The sequence below is a fragment of the Podarcis cretensis genome, assembly GCF_951804945.1.
Source record: "Podarcis cretensis genome assembly, chromosome: 17".
NCBI classification, from domain to species: Eukaryota; Metazoa; Chordata; class Lepidosauria; order Squamata; family Lacertidae; genus Podarcis; species Podarcis cretensis.
This window is the reverse complement of record NC_137187.1, coordinates 4,123,855-4,144,201: the sequence shown is the minus strand read 5'-3', so window position 1 is coordinate 4,144,201 and position 20,347 is coordinate 4,123,855. Positions and strand designations below refer to the sequence as shown.

Genomic DNA, 20,347 nt, shown 5'->3' with positions numbered 1-20,347 from the left:
GAAATGTGTGTCTGCAAGCATATTTGAAAGAGAGGATGTATGTGGGTTGGGCGATCTATTGTCCAAAACCGGTTTGAAGTCTGTACCTGTCATTTAAATTTGACTCAGTATTGATCCAAAGTAGATTCCAATGTATAGTTAGTGGAGTAAAGACTTAAACACGTTGCAGGATCCCCCCCAAAACAGACCAGATAAATAAATGTATAAAGGTGGTATCTTTGCATTGCAAGTAACAGAACCTTGCTTTTCTTGTTGCAGAATGTGGCTTACCTAGTCCAAAATTTAAAGAAATCAGGAGCTTGGATGCTGTTGCCTTAATACAGCAATATTTTGAAAATAAAATTGGGGTGGCAATGGGGTGGAGAGAAATTAACATCAAACATATTTCCATAGTAAAAATTAATCATTTCAGCATAAAATGGCCCAGTTTGCACTAAATGCCAAACCAAACTATGGCTTAGCACAAATGAAACAGGTTCCAAAAATATTGCTGTTGCTTTGCTAGTCCAGCTGCTGCCGCATTACTGTTTCTTAAACCATTATTATTATTATTATTATTATTATTATTATTACTACTACTACTACTATTTATTAGTATTATGAGCTCATGACTTATCTCATTCCAGATAAATCAAGAGCTGTAGCCCAGGTTTGTTCTATGGTTTATTGTTCCTGGGGAACATAAACCAGGAATCTGGGTTGACACAAAGCAGTGCAATAGCAGGACAAGAGATGGAGCAACGTGGCCACAATCCTTCCTCCAGAGGCCCATATCTCATGCGCAACAAGAAAGAGCAGTAGAAGTATTACATTTCTGGATCATTTCGTTTTAGGGAAGTAGGTTGGTTTAAAAGCAGGAGGAACACAAAATGTTAAGATTTCCACAAAAACATTCTGGTTGTAAATCTTTGGCTGCTGCTATAGAAACCATCTGTCCACAGCTGCACTGGCCTGGACTGCTCTAGCAAGCCTACTGAGGTTTATCATTGCAAGAAGTTTTGCAATACTGCAGTTGAGTGGGACAGCTCACGTTGCTGTCCTGCTAAAGAGCTGCTCTGGGGTTTCACTGCAAACTGAACTGCAGGGCATACCTTAAATAAACACCCTTACGCTTTGCTAGTTTGAGCCGCTCCAGCAAAGATATGCTAGTTCATTTTATGCCCTTCAGATCTACTCAGCCACTGATGCTCAACAGGTTGCATGTGGTTGGTGAAAAGAAGGTTGCACTTAGTGCAGGGATAGCTCAGTTGGTTAGAGCGTGGTGCTGATAACGCCAAGGTTGCAGGTTCGATCCTTCTGTGGGACAGCTGCATGTTCCTGTCTTGCCGGGGGTTGGACTAGATGACCCTCAGGTCCCTGTCCAACTCTACATTTCCATGATCCCTTATGAACAATACCACAAAATATCTGTGAGGAAGCAACTGAATAATAAAGTGCAGAGTGGGAAGGAAACCAATAGGTCATCTAGACCAGTGTTTCCCAACCTTGTGCCTCCAGCTGTTTTTGAACTACAACTCCCATCATCCCTGACTAGCAAGACCAGTGGCAAGGGATGATGGGAATTGTAGTCCAAAAACAGCTGGAGGCACAAGGTTGGGAAACACTGATCTAGACTGAGATGCCCTCAAAGGCCTTAGAAGCACAGAATATAATAATAATAATAATAATAATAATAATAATAATAATATTTGTACCCCGCCCATCTGGGCAGCTTCTACAGAGACCAAAAATACACTAAAATGTCACAGATTAAAAACTTCCCTGAACAGGGCTGCCTTCAGATGTTTTCTGAATGTCAGGTAGCTGATTATCGCTTTGACATCTGATGGGAGGGTGTTCCACAGGGCGGGCGCCACTAACGAGAAGGCCCTCTGCCTGGTTCCCTGTAGCTTTGCTTCTTGCCATGAGGGAACTGCCAGAAGGCCCTCGGCACTGGACCTCAGCGCCCGGGCAGAACAATGGGGGTGGAGACGCTCCTTCAGGTATACTGGGCCGAGGCCGCTTAGGGCTTTAAAAGTCAACACCAACACTTTCATTTGTGCTCGGAAACGTACTGGGAGCCAACATGGGTCTTTCAAGACCGGTGTTATGTGGTCTCGGCGGCCGCCCCCAGTCACCAGTCTAGCTGCCGTATTCTGGATTAGTTGTAGTTTCCGGGTCACCTTCAAAGGTAGCCCCACGTAGAGCTCATTGCAGTAGTCCAAGCGGGAGATAACCAGAGCATGCACCACTCTGGCGAGACAGTCCGCGGGCAGGTAGGGTCTCAGCCTGCGTACCAGATGGAGCTGGTAGACAGCTGCCCTGGATACAGAATTGACCTGCACCTCCATGACAGCTGTGAGCCAGTGTGGTGCAGTGGTTAAGAGCGGCAGTCTCGTAATCTGGGGAACCAGGTTCGCGTCTCCGCTCCTCCACATGCAGCTGCTGGGTGACCTTGGGCCAGTCACACTTCTCTGAAGTCTCTCAGCCCCACTCACCTCACAGAGTGTTTGTTGTGGGGGAGGAAGGGAAAGGAGAATGTTAGCCGCTTTGAGACTCCTTAAAGGGAGTGAAAGGCGGGATATCAAATACAAACTCTGAATCCAAAAAGAGTCCCAGGCTGCACACCTGGTCCTTCAGGGGCACAGTGACCCCATTCAGGACCAGGGAGTCAACAGAACAGGATTGTCAACATTTTTTCTTCAAACAGCAGACACAGCTATCACAAACCGCTTTTGGAATTCCTTGGTTCTTTGTATTGAAAGCATACCTGGCCAGTGTCTTATGGTCTAGGCAAGCAGCTTAAAGGTCTAGCTCGGGGTCAGCAAACTTTTTCAGCAAGGGGCTGGTCCACTGCCCGTCAGACCTTGTGGGGGGCCAGACTATATTTTGGAAAAATAAAATAAAATGAACGAATTCCTATGCCCCACAAATAACCCAGAGATGCATTTTAAATAAAAGGACACATTCTACTCATGTAGAAACACGCTGGTTCCCGGAGCATCCGTGGGCCGGATTGAGAAGGCGATTGGGCCGGATCTGGCCCCCGGGCCTTAGTTTGCCTACCCATGGTCTAGCTGATATGAAGGGAATTTCCTGATATAGGTTTGCTGGTGTGGAATTGACTCCAGTACCTTTGCATTTCACTAAGGGGTGAGCTAAAAATATTTAAAATAATTATAGTTCCTTCCTCCAGCCCATTAATAAATGGTTTCAGAGGCAGAGGTTTTCCTGCCTTCCAAATCAGCTTTTCTCTTGAAAGATTCCCATATAAAAGCAGGTTATTACACACACACACACAGCCAGGGGAGGTACAAATGCAACTCATGTATCTCATAACTAGATCAGCATATGTGTTGCAATGCTTTGTGGTGCCCCACTAAACTGGCTGGAGAGATAGTCTTCTATCTGTGGAAATTGGGAGGAGAAAGAATCTGCTCAGATGTCAATTTGATCTTTATCTCCAGGGGCTTTTGTGAAAGCTTTTTCTTCCCCCCTCCCAGCAACCTTTTAATATTTCCCAGAACAAACTTGAAAAGTCTCCTTCCTTCCAGAAGCAACAGGCTGCGCTGGCATCTCTCATTGCCTAAAATAAGTGGAATTCTTTTCTGGCAAACCTCTAGCCAAATGCTTCATATGCCATAAGAGTTTGCCTGCTCACCCACCCATTTAGGACAAAAACAAACAGGCGATTACTCATGGTTTGGGAAAGAACACAGAAAATGAGGCAGAATATGAGAAAGGAAGGGTGACTCAGGGAGGCAAAATGTGGAAGAAGGGACAGGCAGAGAGCTTGCGTCTCCAGGGAAGAAAACATGTCGTTTCTGCAAAATTTGTTTAAGGATACTTCATTCTCCTGTCCTAGGAAAAATAAACCTGAATCCATGGCCTGCTACCAAAACAAAAAAGCATGAGAGAGCTGCTTTTTGAGATTATGTGTTAAAGGGACCCCTGACCATTAGGTCCAGTTGCGGACGACTCTGGGGTTGCGGCACTCATCTCGCTTTACTGGCCGAGGGAGCCAGTGTACAGCTTCCGGGTCATGTGGCCAGCATGACTAAGCCGCTTCTGGTGAACCAGAGCAGCGCACGAAAACGCCGTTTACCTTCCCGCCAGAGAGGTACCTATTTATCTACTTGCACTCTGACGTGCTTTCGAACTGCTAGGTTGGCAGGAGCAGGGACCGAGCAACGGGAGCTCACCCCGTTGCGGGGATTCAAACCGCCGACCTTCTGATCGGCAAGTCCTAGGCTCTGTGGTTAAACCCACAGTGCCATGCTTGTTATTAGAGGGTAGGGACTAGTAATCTTGCGATATTGCAATTCAGGTTCCAATCCTGCTTTCAGACATGTGGCTCCTATCACCTAATAATCATTGCTATTTGGCTGTAAGCTATAATTGACCTTCCACATTATCAGGAGTATTGCATTTTCTTTCTGCTTGCTATGTTCCATCTATGTGGTGAGTACAACATAGCTGCCATAGGTAGAGGAAGATCCAGGCCCATACCTTCCAATACTTCTCCAATGAAAATAGGGATGTCCTACTTAATAATAATAATAATAATAATAATAATAATAATAATAGTTATACCCCACACATCTGACTGGGTTGCCCCTGCCACTTTGGGCAGAATCCAACATATACAGAAACATAATATAACAGTAAACATTAAAAAAAACAAAAACCTTTCCTATACAGGACTGTCTTCAGATGTCTTCTAAAGGTTGCATCTCCTTGGCTTGGGGGGTTGCATAACTCCATACCCTCCAACATTTCTCTGATGAAAATAGGGATGTCCTAAGGGACATTCTGGGATCAAATCAGAAACCGGAGCGGCTTCTGTAAATCTGGGACTGTCCCTGGAAAATAGGGGCACCTGGGAGGGTCTATACTCTTGTCCTCCCTCTTCTCCCTCTTGATATTACGTTTTTATATATGTTGGAAGCCCCCCCCCCCAGGTGGCAGGGACAACCCAGTCCAATGGGTGGGGTATTATTATTACCATCGTTAGTATCATGGAATAGAATGCCCCTATTTCATCAGATAAACATTGGAGGATATGGGCATCCCAGAATGTGCTGCTTTACTTCCCCACGTCCTCTTTAAAAAAGGGTCTAGCAGTCATTTGTACAGTCAAAACACTCAATAAAGTAGACAAAGTCAGAGATACCAGCAGAGTCTGTACCCATTTCCTGCCCACAAAGAGCAACACTGGCCTTTGAGAGTGGAATCTCTCTCCACATCCTGAGTTGTGTTGGTTGGCCCCAGCACTGAGCGACAGAATGCTAGGAATTGGTTTCAGTATTGAAAACTATTATTTCAGTTCTTTTATCTGGGCTATTTCCACCCTGGCCTTTCCGAAATAATCTCCTGTTCGCTCTCTACTGGTTCTTCGGATCTGGGACAAGAGGACACACTTCGTGTCCCTCCTTAACCCAGCGTACCTTCAGCTTCCTTTGCTGAAAATGGGAGTAAACGCTTCCCAGGTAGCAACACTGATCTGAGGGTGGCCCACTGGAATCAGAAGACGACTCTTAAGCCTCCTTCACATCCAGCCTTGTCTCCTGATCCCCATCCCGTACCGCCCGCCTCCACCTCCTGATTTGCACTCTCATCTGCAATGCACCATTTCCTAATAATAGTCTCGACTGCAACGTTCCCTCCTCCCCACTCAGCCCAGCCCAGGCGAAGCAGAGCAGCCCAGGCAAGCAGACGTTTCCTTGAGTGACCCCACACATCTCCCTCCTTCCCAGGAAGATGCTTTTGAAGCTGCAAGATGAAAGGGAGGGGCGAAAGAGGTGCAAGGAACCCTTCCCCAAAGAGACCAAGCCGCTGAAACAACAGGAGGCCTTTCTGCCAATGAACCTTCACTCCCTCAAGACATGATCAACTCACAGCAACAAGGGAAACGATGGAACAGGAACCCTAATAGAAAACAGCTGACTCCAGTCCGGGGCGTTGAGTCTGAACAGCGTTCAGCTCTTAGCTAGCTCCAGATTTAGAGTTTATCTGCTCAGAATCATAGAATTGGAAGGGGCGATGAGGGCCGTCTAGTCCAACGCCCTGCAATGCAACTAATTCCCCAACTTGGGGCTCCAACCCGTGATCCTGAGATTAAGAGTCTCGTCTCTCATGAGCTATCCTATGGGTGAGGGATGCAAGGTACTTGTAATGAGAGCAGCAAATTTCAGAGGGCTAGTTTGGAGGCAACAATAGCTATCATGTAATATGTCTACAGGGACACAGGTGGTGCTGTGGGTTAAACCACAGAGCCTAGGACTTGCCGATCAGAAGGTCGGCAGTTCGAATCCCCGCGACGGGGTGAGCTCCCGTTGCTCAGTCCCAGCTCCTGCCAACCTAGCAGTTCAAAAGCATGTCAAAGTGCAAGTAGATAAATAGGTACCGCTCCAGTGGGGAGGTAAACGGCGTTTCCATGTGCTGCTCTGGTTCGCCAGAAGCTGCTTAGTCATGCTGGCCACATGACCCGGAAGCTGTACGCCAGCTCCCTCAGCCGATAAAGTGAGATGAGCGCCGCAACCCCAGAGTCGGCCACGACTGGACCTAATGGTCAGGGGTCCCTTTACCTTTAAGATGTCTACAGGGCAGCTTAAAATCTCCTATAAAGCTTTCATCTGGGGCATTTCCCAGATACCTCTGATGTTCCTCACTCACATGCCTGTGTTAGACTATAAGAATCCCTCTGGTGCATCATATTCGGGGCCACTTCTCTGTTTCCAGCCGTGGCTGGTGGCTCAGAGAAGCTCACCAGCAAAACATGGAAGAACCAGCTCTTTCCCCTTTGTCTCCAGTCCCTGGTATTTCAGATGCACACACAGATCTACAAGTGGGGGGGGGGGGCTACAGATCTCCCTAGGTACTCCTGAAAATACTATTACTATGAGAAGCAGGGGCTGTTAAAGATCTCACACAGATTTTCAGTGAATACTAAAGCTGCAATTATGGTGCAATTTTGAATTCTGGTGCTGGAGGAGATTCTTGAGAGTTCCATGGACTGCAAGAAGATCAAACCTCTCCATCCTGAAGGAAATCAGCCCTGAGTGCTCACTGGAAGGACAGATCCTGAAGCTGAGACTCCAATACTTTGGCCACCTCATGAGAAGAGAAGACTCCCTGGAAAAGACCCTGATGTTGGGAAAGATGGAGGGCCCAAGGAGAAGGGGACGACAGAGGACGAGATGGTTGGACAGTGTTCTGGAAGCGACCAGCATGAGTTTGACCAAACTGCGGGAGGCAGTGGAAGACAGGAGGGCCTGGCGTGCTCTGGTCCAGGGGGTCACGAAGAGGCGGACACAACTAAACGACTCAACAACAACAAAGCTGCAGTTCTCAGGATCCTCTGGAAGAATCTGTGGTAGTTAAAAATTGTATAAATCAATACAAGTTAGTGGTTCAGAGGTGTCCTTTCTGTCAAAAAAAGGCGGGGGGGGGGGGAACTGCTCCTCTTCACCATTGCTATTCTCAGGCTGAATGAAATACACAGGAATTAAGTTACAGAAGAGTGGTCAAGTTTAAGGGAGGGGGGAATCACACATCTAATAAGTCTTAATTTTGTAATGAACTTTAATGAAGTTAGGGAGACTGAGCAGATGGCCTTTTAAAATCCCTCCCTGTTCCAAAAATGGTTATTCTGCTGGCATCGATGGTGCTCAGCCATTCTGCACAGTCATCTCGGTTCTCTGCATTGGACCCTTTGCCAGCTTTGCAGCTTTGCAAATTCCAACGCACACACAGAGAGAAATCTCCAAACAGCAAGGCATTTAGTGAATTCACTTTTCCCTTAGGATATCACAAGTGAGGGGAAGGAAGGGAAGGAGGGAGTAGTTCAATTATTAGTCCGCTCTTTCAGTAACTGGTTGGCTCCTGGATGATGCCGCAGGTCAGCAGATTTTCCTAGTGTTTATTTAGTGCTTTCCCTAATTGCAAAAAAGCTCTCTGCAATTACCATCTCGCTATGAGAGACGCGAGCATCGTACAGCTCGGCACAAACATTCTCTCTCACGTGCACAGCCCATGTGTCCGAATTCCCCATGTGCCCAGTGCAGTTCAGTGTTTCCAGCTGCTCTTCTCACTGGTCCTTCCCCTCTGTTTTTAACAACAGCATGGCTGAGATCGTTTAAGCAGGTGAACGGTTTGCTATCACTTCCTCTCTGTTACCAGGACAGCTGCCCTCAGCCGATCACCTTGCATCAGGCTGCCGCTAAGGAAACAGGAAATGGGCAGAATCAGTGCGTGCAGAGATATTGCAACCCTCTCTGTAGTTCCTCCTCTCTGGAGCAGAAAAAGACACCCTGGTAAATTGTACTGTGCATTAGTTAATGGAAAGAAGATGCCGTTTTGGTTTTCTGCATCAGGCCCGTGTGTCATAGGCTGGGCCCGTCGTCTCCAGGAATTTACCCCTAAAGCATCACAGGCACCTAGGCTGAGTACACATCACAGACTCACAGAAGAGTTGGAAGGGACCCCCAGGGTCATCTAGTCCAACCCCATGAAATGCAGGAATCTTTTGCCTAACATGGGGCTCGAACCCACGACCCTCGTATTAAGAGTCTCGTGCTCTACGAACATGAACATATGAAACACGAATGAGTGAGGAATCTGTAATGGAAGCATAGCCACGATGCTTTCCTCTTCTCACCTGCCACATTCACACACACAAACAGAATAGGATCCCAAACAATACGTTTGCAAGGATGAACGCGCATTTGGAGCAGAGAAGGAGACAAGGAAATGGCTAAGGACCAGAATCTGCTGCTTCTGAAATGGCCCGTTCCAAAGCTGTTTTTTCTTAACACGTGTATGCATATTTAACTCCTGCCTTTCCACCAGAAACAGCTCTCAAAGGTTGGTCATGTAAATCCTAACAAGGATGACCTTCAGAAAAGCGATCCAGGCTTTATGTGGGGGGGAATATGGGGGTGAGGGAGGCTCAGTGAGCGGCAATTGGCTCCATCCCATCAGAGCACTCGCTTCTGATCCAGCTATGCCAGGATTATCACGCTTGCCTCTTATCTTGTCTGGATAAGCAAGGAGGCCGTGCAAGGGAGCTTCACAGCCTTTCCGGCAAGAGAGGCAAACTATATATTGCAAGGAGTAATGTCCAGTTCTGGGAAGGAAGGAAGATGAATCAAAGCCTGGCCAAAGGTGGGCATGAACAATGCTGATGAGCACAGAGATGGGGTCCTTTGCGGAGAGGATGCTTAGGCCTGGCAAAGAGTTGATTGAGCAGTGACATGACAGCCAACTATCTGAAGGGCTGTCGCAAAAGCATTGGAGCAAACTTGCTTTCTGTTGCTCCAGAGGTCAGGACCCAGACCAATGCATTCAATTTTCAAAACAATGGATTTGGACGAAATGTTAGGAAGAACTTGCTGGTGGTGCAAGCTGCTTGACAACAGAATGGACTGCCTTAAAAGGAGGTGGTACAGCCAGGATGGGCACCTATCAGGGATGTTGTACTCTGAAGTAGCTTTCCCATATTGGACAGGGGGGTTAGCCTATATGATCTCTGAGGTACCTTCCAACCTAATGATTCTGTGATTATGCAGCTGTAAGAATTAGGCACAGGGATTGTTAAAAAGCAACACTATCAATGAAGACCAGGCAGGGATATTTCACAAGAAAGGCTCTCATTTAGCACTATGTATGCTCAGCACTTTAAAAATAATAATAATTACAAAACAAGTCCTAAACTGACTTCTGCATTGTGGAGGAGAAGAATAATTCCTCTGTTAACTTTCTCTACACTACTCATAACTCTTCTTCGCTTTCCTTCCCCAACCACAGTAAACAAAAAAGATATGATATGGGAGCTTCAAGGCTGAACTATTTAAAAGAAAAAGTGGGACAGGGAGAGAAGGGCGTTACTTGACCCTTTCTGCCCATGTTATTTATCCAAATGAATGTGATGCGGGTGGTGCTGTGGTCTAAACCACTGAGCCTCTTGGGCTTGCTGATCAGAGGGTTGGCGGTTTGAATCCCCGTGACGGGGTGAGCTCCCGTTGCTGTCCCAGCTCCTGCCAACCTAGCAATTCGAAAGCACACCAGTGCAAGTAGATAAATAGGTACTGCTGCGGCGGGAAGGTAAACAGTGTTTCCGTGCACTCTGGTTTCCATCCAGTAGCAGTTTAGTCTTGCTGGCCACATGACCCAGAAAGCTGTCTGTGGACAAACGCCGGCTCCCTCAGCCTGAAAGCGAGATGAGCCCCGCAACCTCATAGCCGCCTTCGACTGGACTTAACCATCCAGGGGTCCTTGACCTTCACCTTATTTATCCAAGTTAAATCCACAGGGAAGTTCCACAACTGGTCACAATACGGAGCTAGGAGGCAGACGCACAAATACTTCTTGGCCAATTATAATGCAACCATCCTGGTATCTTTCATGCTTAAAGCCAACAAAAGTAGCAGTAGCCCCATTGAAGGAAGGAAAATACTGTTTCTGCTCCTATATTGTCCAACTTACTCTTCTAAAGGATGCTTTGACAGGGATCTCTCTATCTCTCCCATGATCACAGACATTCACCAGCCTCTGTAGGATGTACCTTCCCTAGTGTACAAAAGTGCATTGCAATTCATCGTTCCTCTTCCCGGCAACCCAACTGCCTGAAAAACAGCAGCAGGCACGGATTTTTAACCGGGTTCCCCTCACTGAAGCCCAGCTAGAGGCACCTGCAGTTCTGACATATTTAAACTTTTGGAGCTTAGCCAACCCTGCAAATCTTTCTACCTCTTCAAAGGTACCTAGGTTGTCTTTTAAGCATCTGGTGCTCTGCTTTACTAGCACAAAGGACTCTCAAGGCAGCTTACAAGTTTGTTTGTTTGTTTGTTTAAACATGGGTTTAATAAATAAAATGGAACAGAATATACCATCACTATAGCACAAAACAGAAATGTCGGATTCAGAAAGAGTCTTCTTAGGAGGCTGTGCAAAATAAGAAGCTCTTCTTCGCCTGGTGCCAAAAGGGCAACAGAGTCGGCCCCAGGCAAGCCTCCCTTGGGAGTGAGCATTCAATGGCTGGGCACCGCGAGGTCCTTGGTTCTGGTCACTGATGGTGGCCTTCCTTGGAGAGTGTCTGAGAATGATCTTATTAGCTGGCAGGTTTGAGTGAGACAAGCTTAACTCAAAACTCCCCACATTTACTAAAAAGGAAGTTGCTTACCTCTTGCTTGTGTATGTGTGTATGTGCATGCACACACATGCTCAAAACATCACAACTCAGGAAAAGGTTCTGGGTACCTGCCAGGAGCTGGGAGAGGAGGGTTTGAATCCCCACTCAGCCACGAAGCTCACTGGGTGACCTTGGGCCAGCCACCATCTATTAGCCTTGCCTACCTCACAGAGTTATTGTGGGAGCCATGCGCACCATCTTGAGATCCTTGGAAGATAAAGGTGGCATATAAATGCGGCAAATAAACAATAAATAAATAAATAAATAAATAAGAAAAGTGCTGAGGGTTGAGCAAACTTTTCGGCACTTACGGAAGACATTCCTCTTTTTCAATGAGCCTTTTCAAGTTGTGTGATCTTTCCCAATCTGCACCTGCACTGGAATAGTTTTAAATGTGTTTGTATATTTTTATCGCTTGTTATTTACCACCCTGGCTTCCTTTGGGAGGAGCAGCAGGGGGAGAAGAAGAAGAGAGAAATAAAACCTCTCTGATTCATTTGCCATAGCTTTCTCTGCCTTGGATGCTGCTTTCAGTAAAAGGGAATAAAGATTTCAGAGAAAGGATATACCAGTATGTCGTGTGCAGCTTGGCTCCTTCAGTCTTCGCCACCAAGCAAAATGAAGCATCAGGACGTATAAAAATGCATTTGTTCACATCCATCCCTTGTCACTCCCAGCCAGCGTCTAAATGCAGACCGCAAGTTCCTCAGGCCACGAAGCCGACATCTGCCGTTTGCATTTGCAGAGTGCTATGTGCACTGATGGCATTATATAAATAATATGTGGCTACTGCAAATAATAATAATTCTGCACACGCAGAAGATCTTTAAAGGCTTGGGTTTCTGTGCCCTTTCTCCGCAGCAAGCCAGCTGAGGGATCATCTGCGACACAGAACTCGCCCAACATTGGCTTTCTATACAAGATGGGGATGTTTAGGTACAACAGGTAAAAAGGTGGTGGTGAGCTTTGAAGGGTTAGACTGGCGTCACACCTTAGTTATAGAAATCTGAAGTAGACGGGACTCACAAAACGCTTCAGTGTGGCAGGGAAGAGTTGCGCACAGCTCTTGGCCTAACTTCACTTTTCTCTCCCTTCTAAAAAGGAAAAAAGAAGGGCATTGGCAACTGGGACAGATAATTTAACTGCTTTATAACTCTGTCCTGCCACACAGAGGAACCAATTGCTGGGGGCCAAGGTCCTTTCTGCCCACCCCCCTAAAATATTTGAGGGGGCTGTTGGGCCCCTCTAAAGTGGATGGGCATTGCCATTCAAATGGTGTGCATGCAAATTTGAAAGAAAGAAAGATGTTAAGTGATTCAGTTAATTTTATAAGAATATTGGTTTGGGAAAACTGTTAGCATGATATACATGGAAATTCAACCAGGGGGATATGAGGCAGTCACTTAACAATGTTACTAAGATTGGTTCAAATAAGGTCGAGATTTTTGTTTGTTTGTTTGTCTAAATTTTTTTGGGGGAAATTAATAAAAAAAAATTGGGGGGGAAAATCAAATGGTGTGCATGCACTGCATCTTGTGATCAATTATGTGGGGTGAAAATTACCTCTCCCCCCCCCCAACATTTTATTCAAGTTGGCATGTTTGCTGACATGTGTGGAAAAAGTGGATCACGATGACTTGCACTGCATCACAATGTCGGGAACTGACGAATTGAGCAAAACTGAAAAGGAGAAGGAAGTCGTCCAACAAAAGCTGGCCTGGCCCGGAACAAAAACAAAAACAGTGGCAAACTAAGAGGCTCCTGCGACGGTAGCCCTCCTCCGTCGCCTCTTTTCCTAGTGCTCCCACCAGCCCATCTCTCCCCCCCTCCCTGGCACTGCCTCCTTGCCGGCTGGCACCCACCCACCGCGACGATGGCTTTGCCCGCCCCGTCGAGCCCCTCACCTGCGCTTGTACTCATCGCGTTCCCTCTTCACCTTGGCCAGGACGTTGTAGAGCGCCCGGATCTCGGGGGTGATGGTGTCGATCTGCACCCCGACGCCGTCAGGGTGCACCCAGGAGACGCCGGGCCCCTGCACCAAGGTGGTCTCCAGGCCGGGCCCCAGACGTCGAGCTTGCGAGAAGGACCAGATGGTGCCCGGCAAGAAGCGAGAGGAGGACGAGAAAGTGCCGCCCGGCAGCGAGGGCGACTGCGAGGAGGTGGGCGTGAGCGGGGCCCCCGGGTGGTGGCAGCTGGGCGAGCTCAGCACCCTCGACGGCGTGCCCAGCCCCACCGAGCGGGGGCTGCTGCTGCTGCCGCCGCCTCCGCCGCCCCCGGCCAGCGGGAGCCCCAGCGGGCGGATGGGGCCCACGAAGCCGGTCTGCACGGCTTGGTCCCGGCGCTGCAGGCTGCCCCGACGGGCGCCGCCTTCCTCGAGGGCCTGCTGCAGCTGCTTCTCCAGCTGCCGGTTGCGGCGCTCCAGCTCGTGCACCTTGGCCAGGAAGCATCGGAAGCGCAGGTTGAGGGTCTTGAGGACGTGGATGTTGGAGCCCAGGTCGTTGCGGAGCGCCATGGCGGCCGGCGGGGCCGGGAAGGAAGAGCCGGCGGCGAGGGAGGCCGGCGGGGCCAGCTCCCCGTCGAAGAAGTCCCGCGGGGGCTCGCCGGGAAGGAAGAAAAGGTCCGGGAACTGCTGCTGCTGCTGGGGCTCCGACGCCGCCAAGCCCTGCTGCTCTTGCTGCAGCAGGAAGAGGTTGGGGCCGAATAACGGGTTCATGGCTGCGGCGGCCGTCCAGGGGGCTGCGGCGCCGCCGGGGGAAGCGCGGGCTGGGCGGGCACAGGCGCCCGCCACGGCCAATCGCAGTCGGAGGCGCCCGCCGGGCTGGCACAGAAGGGGCGGGATCCGGCCACCCGCCCGCCTCCCGCCGCTGCAGAAGGGAGGCGCCTGGACGGGGAGGGAGGGGAGGGAAGGAGGGAGGGAGGGATGCAGCAGCGCGGCGATGCGGCGCCCTCCAGACGGGCCGGGGGATGGAGGCGCGCCGCACGTCCAGGGGGGAGCTGAGGACGCACAGCCGCGCGCCCGGCTGCGCCCCCGACGCCTGGAGACCGCGGCGCGCAGGAGGAGCGAGACGCTCCTTTGCCAAACGGAGCTGCGCTCATCTGCTGGCCGGCGATGCAGCTCAGAACAAGACTGGATGCTGGACAAGCTGCCTCTGTGTGCCCTTGTTGTTGTTTAGTCGTGTCCGACTCTTCGTGACCCCATGGACCAGAGCACGCCAGGCACTCCTGTCCTCCACTGCCCCCCGCAGCTTGGTCAGACTCATGCTGGTAACCTCGAAAACACTATCCAACCATCTCGTCCTCTGTCGCCCCCTTCTCCTTGTGCCCTCCATCTTTCCCAACATCAGGGTCTTCTCCAGGGAGTCTTCTCTTCTCATGAGGTGGCCAAAGTACTGGAGCCTCAGCTTCACAATCTGTCCTTCCAGTGAGCACTCAGGGCTGATTTCCTTAAGAATGGAGAGGTTTGATCTTCTTGCAGTCCATGGGACTCTCAAGAATCTGCTCCAGCACCATAATTCAAAAGCATCAATTCTTCGGCGATCAGCCTTCTTTATGGTCCAGCTCTCACTTCCATACATCACTACTGGGAAAACCATAGCTTTAACTATACGGACCTTTGTTGGCAAGGTGATGTCTCTACTTCTCAAGATGCTGTCTAGGCCTGTCATTGCCCTTCTCCCAAGAAGCAGGCGTCTTTTAATTTCGTGGCTGCTGTCACCATCTGCAGTGATCATGGAGCCCAAGAAAGTAAAATCTCTCACTGCCTCCATTTCTTCCCCTTCTATTTGCCAGGAGGTGATGGGACCAGTAGCCATGATCTTCGTTTTTTTGATGTTGAGCTTCAGACCATATTTTGCACTCTCCTCTTTCACCCTCAATAAAAGGTTCTTTAATTCCTCCTCACTTTCTGCCATCAAGGTTGTGTGCCCTTAGAACCACAGAATTGTAGAGGTGGAAGGGACCACGAGGATCATCTAGCCCAACCCCCTGCAGTGCCCAGTGTGGGGCTCGAACCCACAACCCTGAGATTATAAGGGCTTCATGCTCTACCAAGTTACTCCAGCCTTCCAAAAGTAGGGGGTGCAAGACCTTTAACATAGCTGTAGCGCTGTGTGTGTGTGTTTTGCAGGCAGACTTTGGTAATCTGGCGCAAAGGACAAACTTGGGTGCCCCATTATTATTTTCCACAATAATTCCTTTTGGCACAGTTGCCTTTTAATGGATCTTCTCAGTAAAGGTAAAGGGACCCCTGACCGTTAGGTCCAGTCGTGACTGACTCTGGGGTTGCGGCGCTCATCTCGCTTTATTGGCCGAGGGAGCCGGCGTACAGCTTCTGGGTCATGTGGCCAGCATGACTAAGCCACTTCTGGCGAACCAGAGCAGCACACAGAAATGTCGTTTACCTTCCTGCCACAGTGGTACCTTTTTATCTACTTGCACTTTGATGTGCTTTCAAACTGCTAGGTTGGCAGGAGCAGGGACTGAGCAACGGCTCACCCCGTTGTGGGGATTCAAACCGCCGACCTTCTGATCGGCAAGCCCAGCTTTTATTATAGTTATCATTTTGCAACTCCTCAGGAGTAAGCCCTACACAAATCTGGAGTGGAGTCCCTAAGACGGTTGGATGGTGCCTTGTACGCCTCCTTCCAGCAAATCCTGCAACCAAACTGGTGCCAAACGCATTGCTCTGCTTTCCTTTGGACCGCATCAGCGAGGGAGTCTTGTCATTTGAGTAGCCCACAACTTTTGATACACACTCTGTGCAGCTAAGTGGTTTGACTTCACCCCCCACCCCCCAGAGTTGCCTACCATCATCTCTTGAGACAGACAGATGCCAACAAGGTCAGCTGATCTAAATCAGAATTTGTGCTTCTTGATGATGTGCTGCCCATCCATTTTCATTATAAGAATTTCCATTTGTGTCCCACTGAACTAACTTATCTGGGAATTCTTGTTCCCAAGGATACTGGTAATAATAAATAATAATAATAAATTTTATTTATATCCCGCCCTCCCCAGCCGAAGCTGGGCTCAGGGTGGCTAACAACAATCAAAATAATCCAACGATTCTAAAAACATTTCATTATAAAAATTAATTAAAATCAAATTTATGGCAACCAATAAGCAAAATTCTGTGCAGATTGCCAGAGGAGGGGGGTCAGGCTGCGCCCTGACCAAAGGCCTGGTGGAACAGCTCTGTTTTGCAGGCCCTGCGGAAAGATGTCAAGTCCCGCAGGGCCCTGGTCTCTTGTGACAGAGCGTTCCACCAGATTGGAGCCGCGGCCGAAAAGGCCCTGGCTCTAGTTGAGGCCAGCCTAACCTCTCTGTGGCCTGGGATCTTCAAGATGTTTTTATTTGCAGATCGTAAGTTCCTCTGTGGGACATACCAGGAGAGGCGGTCCCGTAGGTACGAGGGTCCTAGGCCGTATAGGGCTTTAAAGGTAGCACTGGACAACTGGACCCTTACACATATTATCAAGAAAACGCAGTCCAACCTGGAACAGTGGACACCCCTCCGAGTCTGTGGGGCAAGGTTCATGTGATGAAAATGAATGGGTTACCCAGATTGAGCTAGGTGCTGTGGGGTGCCCCCCTCTACATCACCCATCTCTGCTTCCAAGCAAGCCCCTCTGGAACCCAGTGCGGGAGGACCTGATGGCCTTGATGAACTATACAAAACCCACCCTCTACAAGACCCCATTGGGCAATGGCAAATCTCAAGTGAATGACCCATGGGAGGTCTAGATCAGAGAGCTGGACTTCCCTATATACTTGAAGCAATGGCAAACTGCTTTGGCCTCTGTGAGGTTTGGCTCGGATCTTCAATTACGGAGCTACTTAGTGACGGACAAGTGGGGGGCAGACTGAAAATTCTCAGGTGCTCCATTACAACACAACTCTGTGAGCCTTGAAGAAGGGGCAATGTACCGTATTTTTTGCTCTATAAGACTCACTTTTTCCCTCCTAAAAAGTAAGGGGAAATGTGTGTGCATCTTATGGAGCGAATGCAGGCTGCGCAGCTATCCCAGAAGCCAGAACAGCAAGAGGGGTTGCTGCTTTCACTGCGCAGCGATCCCTCTTGCTGTTCTGGCTTCTGAGATTCAGAATTTTTTTCCCCTTGTTTTCCTCCTCCAAAAACTAGGTGCGTCTTGCGGTCTGGTGCGTCTTATAGAGCGAAAAATACGTAACTGGACTTTTGTTTGCCCTATTGGTCAAAAGACAGGTGTTGCAACACTGGAAGGGGAGTATCCCTCCCCGTAACAGCTCAGTAGTTAGAAGACGTGCCTATTCTTACAACATACAAAAAGGCTACCGTCACCAGGCAGCACAAAAAGAATAAGCACTCCAAGATGTCAGGGATGTGTATACCTGTGAAGAGATCCAAGATTTAGAACCTCAAAGCCAAAGTGAGAGCATTTGGGTCAAAATTAAGGGAGAGAAGAATAACAGTGACCTCATTGTGGGAGTTTACTATAGATCCCCAAGCCAAACAAAGGACATAGATGATGCCTTCCTGGAACAGATGGCCAAGCATGCAAAAGGAAGGAAGATAGTAGTAATGGGGGACTTCAATTACCCAGATATTTGCTGGATGTCAAACTCAGCCAAGAGCATAAGGACAAACAGATTCCTCACTGGCCTTGCAGACAACTTCGTTGTCCAGAAAATGGGAGAAGCAACAAGAGGAACAGCCATTTTAGATCTGGTCCTAACCAATGTTGATGACCTGGTTAGTGGGGTAGAAGTGGAAGGATCATTAGGCGCGAGTGATCATGCTCTTCTGAAGTTTACTATACAGTGGAAAGGAGCAGCCAAGCATACTAGGACTCAATTTCTTGACTTTAAGAAAGCCGACTTCATAAAACTTAGGGAAGTGCTGGGTGAGATCCCATGGACAGTAATACTAAAAGGAAAGGGAGTTCATGATGGCTGGGAGTTTGTTAAGAGGGAGATAGTAAAAGCACAACTTCAGGCAATACCAATGAGACGGAAACATGGAAGGTGCCTAAAGAAGCCAGGGTGGCTATCTAAAGAACTTTTAACTGAGTTAAGATTAAAAAAGGATGTGTACAAAAAATGGAAAAGGGGGGAAACCACCAAAGAGGAATTCAAACAAATAGCCAGTACGTGTAGACACAAAGTCAGAAAAGCTAAAGCACAGAATGAACTCAGGCTTGCTAGAGAGGTTAAAAGCAACAAAAAAGGCTTTTATGGGTATGTTCGTAGCAAAAGGAAGAACAAAGAAACAGTGGGGTCACTCAGAGGAGAAGATGGTGAAATGCAAACAGGGGACACAGAAAGGGCTGAACTCCTCAATGCCTTCTTTGCCTCAGTCTTCTCCGATAAAGAAAACAATGCCCGACCTGAATAATTTGGAGCAAATGATTCAGCAGAGGAAACACAGCCCAGAATAACTAAGGAGATAGTACAAGAATACTTGGCTAGTTTAGATGTATTCAAGTCTCCAGGGCCAGATGAACTGCATCCAAGAGTATTAAAAGAACTGGCAGATGTGATCTCAGAACTACTGGCAGTCATCTTTGAGAATTCCTGGAGAACAGACGAAGTCCTGGCAGACTGGAGGAGGGCAAATGTTGTCCCTATTTTCAAAAAAGGGAAAAGAGAGGACCCAAATAATTACTGCCCAGTCAGTCTGACATCAATACCAGGGAAGATTCTGGAGCAGATCATTAAGCAAACAGTCTGTGAGCACCTAGAAAGGAATACTGTGATCACCAATAGTCAGCATGGATTTCTGAAAAATAAGTCATGTCAGACTAACCTGATCTCGTTTTTTGACAGAATTACAAGCCTGGTAGATGAAGGGAACGCAGTGGATGTAGCCTACCTTGATTTCAGCAAGGCATTTGACAAGGTGCCCCATGATATTCTTGTAAAGAAGCTGGTAAAATGCGGACTTGACTATGCTACCACTCAGTGGATTTGTAACTGGCTGACTGACCGAACCCAAAGGGTGCTCATCAATGGTTCCTCATCAATGGTTCCCTGTGGGGTGCCACAGGGTTCTGTCTTGGGCCCGGTCTTATTCAACATCTTTATCAACGACTTGGATGATGGACTCAAGGGCATCCTGATCAAATTTGCAGATGACACCAAACTGGGAGGGGTGGCTAACACCCCAGAGGACAGGATCACACTTCAAAATGACCTTGACAGATTAGAGAACTGGGCCAAAACAAACAAGATGAATTTTAACAGGGAGAAATGTAAAGTATTGCACTTGGGCAAAAAAAATGAGAGGCACAAATACAAGATGGGTGACACCTGGCTTGAGAGCAGTACATGTGAAAAGGATCTAGGAGTCTTGGTTGACCACAAACTTGACATGAGCCAACAGTGTGACGCGGCAGCTAAAAAAGCCAATGCAATTCTGGGCTGCATCAATAGGAGTATAGCATCTAGATCAAGGGAAGTAATAGTGCCACTGTATTCTGCTCTGGTGAGACCTCACCAGGAGTACTGTGTCCAGTTCTGGGCACCACAGTTCAAGAAGGACACTGACAAACTGGAACGTGTCCAGAGGAGGGCAACCAAAATGGTCAAAGGCCTGGAAACGATGCCTTATGAGGAACGGCTAAGGGAGCTGGGCATGTTTAGCCTGGAGAAGAGGAGGTTAAGGGGTGATATGATAGCCATGTTCAAATATATAAAAGGATGTCACATAGAGAAGGGAGAAAGGTTGTTTTCTCCTGCTCCAGAGAAGCGGACACGGAGCAATGCATCCAAACTACAAGAAAGAAGATTCCACCTAAACATTAGGAAGAACTTCCTGACAGTAAGAGCTGTTCGACAGTGGAATTTGCTGCCAAGGAGTGTGGTGGAGTCTCCTTCTTTGGAGGTCTTTAAGCAGAGGCTTGACAATCATATGTCAGGAGTGCTCTGATGGTGTTTCCTGCTTGGCAGGGGGTTGGACTCGATGGCCCTTGTGGTCTCTTCCAACTATGATTCTATGATTTGGGTTCCGTACTTGTTTGCATGAAGTACATGCACAGTGGGCTCTGCCAGAGCCTATTCCTTGCCACTCTCCGTTTCTCCCCACCATCTCCTTCCCCCACCAAAACCCCTTTAGTTTAGATCCAACAGTATTTACTTCAGCTGTGAAAAAAAAATGAAAATAAAAACCATACTGAGACTTGAAATAAAATCCTACACCCGACA

General features: G+C 48.3%; 1 protein-coding gene across 5 annotated transcripts in view; it reads right to left on the bottom strand.

The window, feature by feature from the left end:
• IFFO1 (intermediate filament family orphan 1) overlaps positions 1-13,935 on the bottom strand; it is a 33,042-nt gene extending 19,107 nt beyond the window's left edge. For all 5 annotated transcript variants that reach the window (XM_079959501.1, XM_079959502.1, XM_079959503.1 and 2 more), the window contains exon 1: positions 13,075-13,935. In XM_079959501.1, coding sequence (XP_079815627.1) covers positions 13,075-13,883 — 809 coding nt within the window. In that variant the 5' untranslated portion in view covers positions 13,884-13,935. The remainder of the gene's footprint in view (positions 1-13,074) is intronic.
• Positions 13,936-20,347: the final 6,412 nt, after the last annotated feature.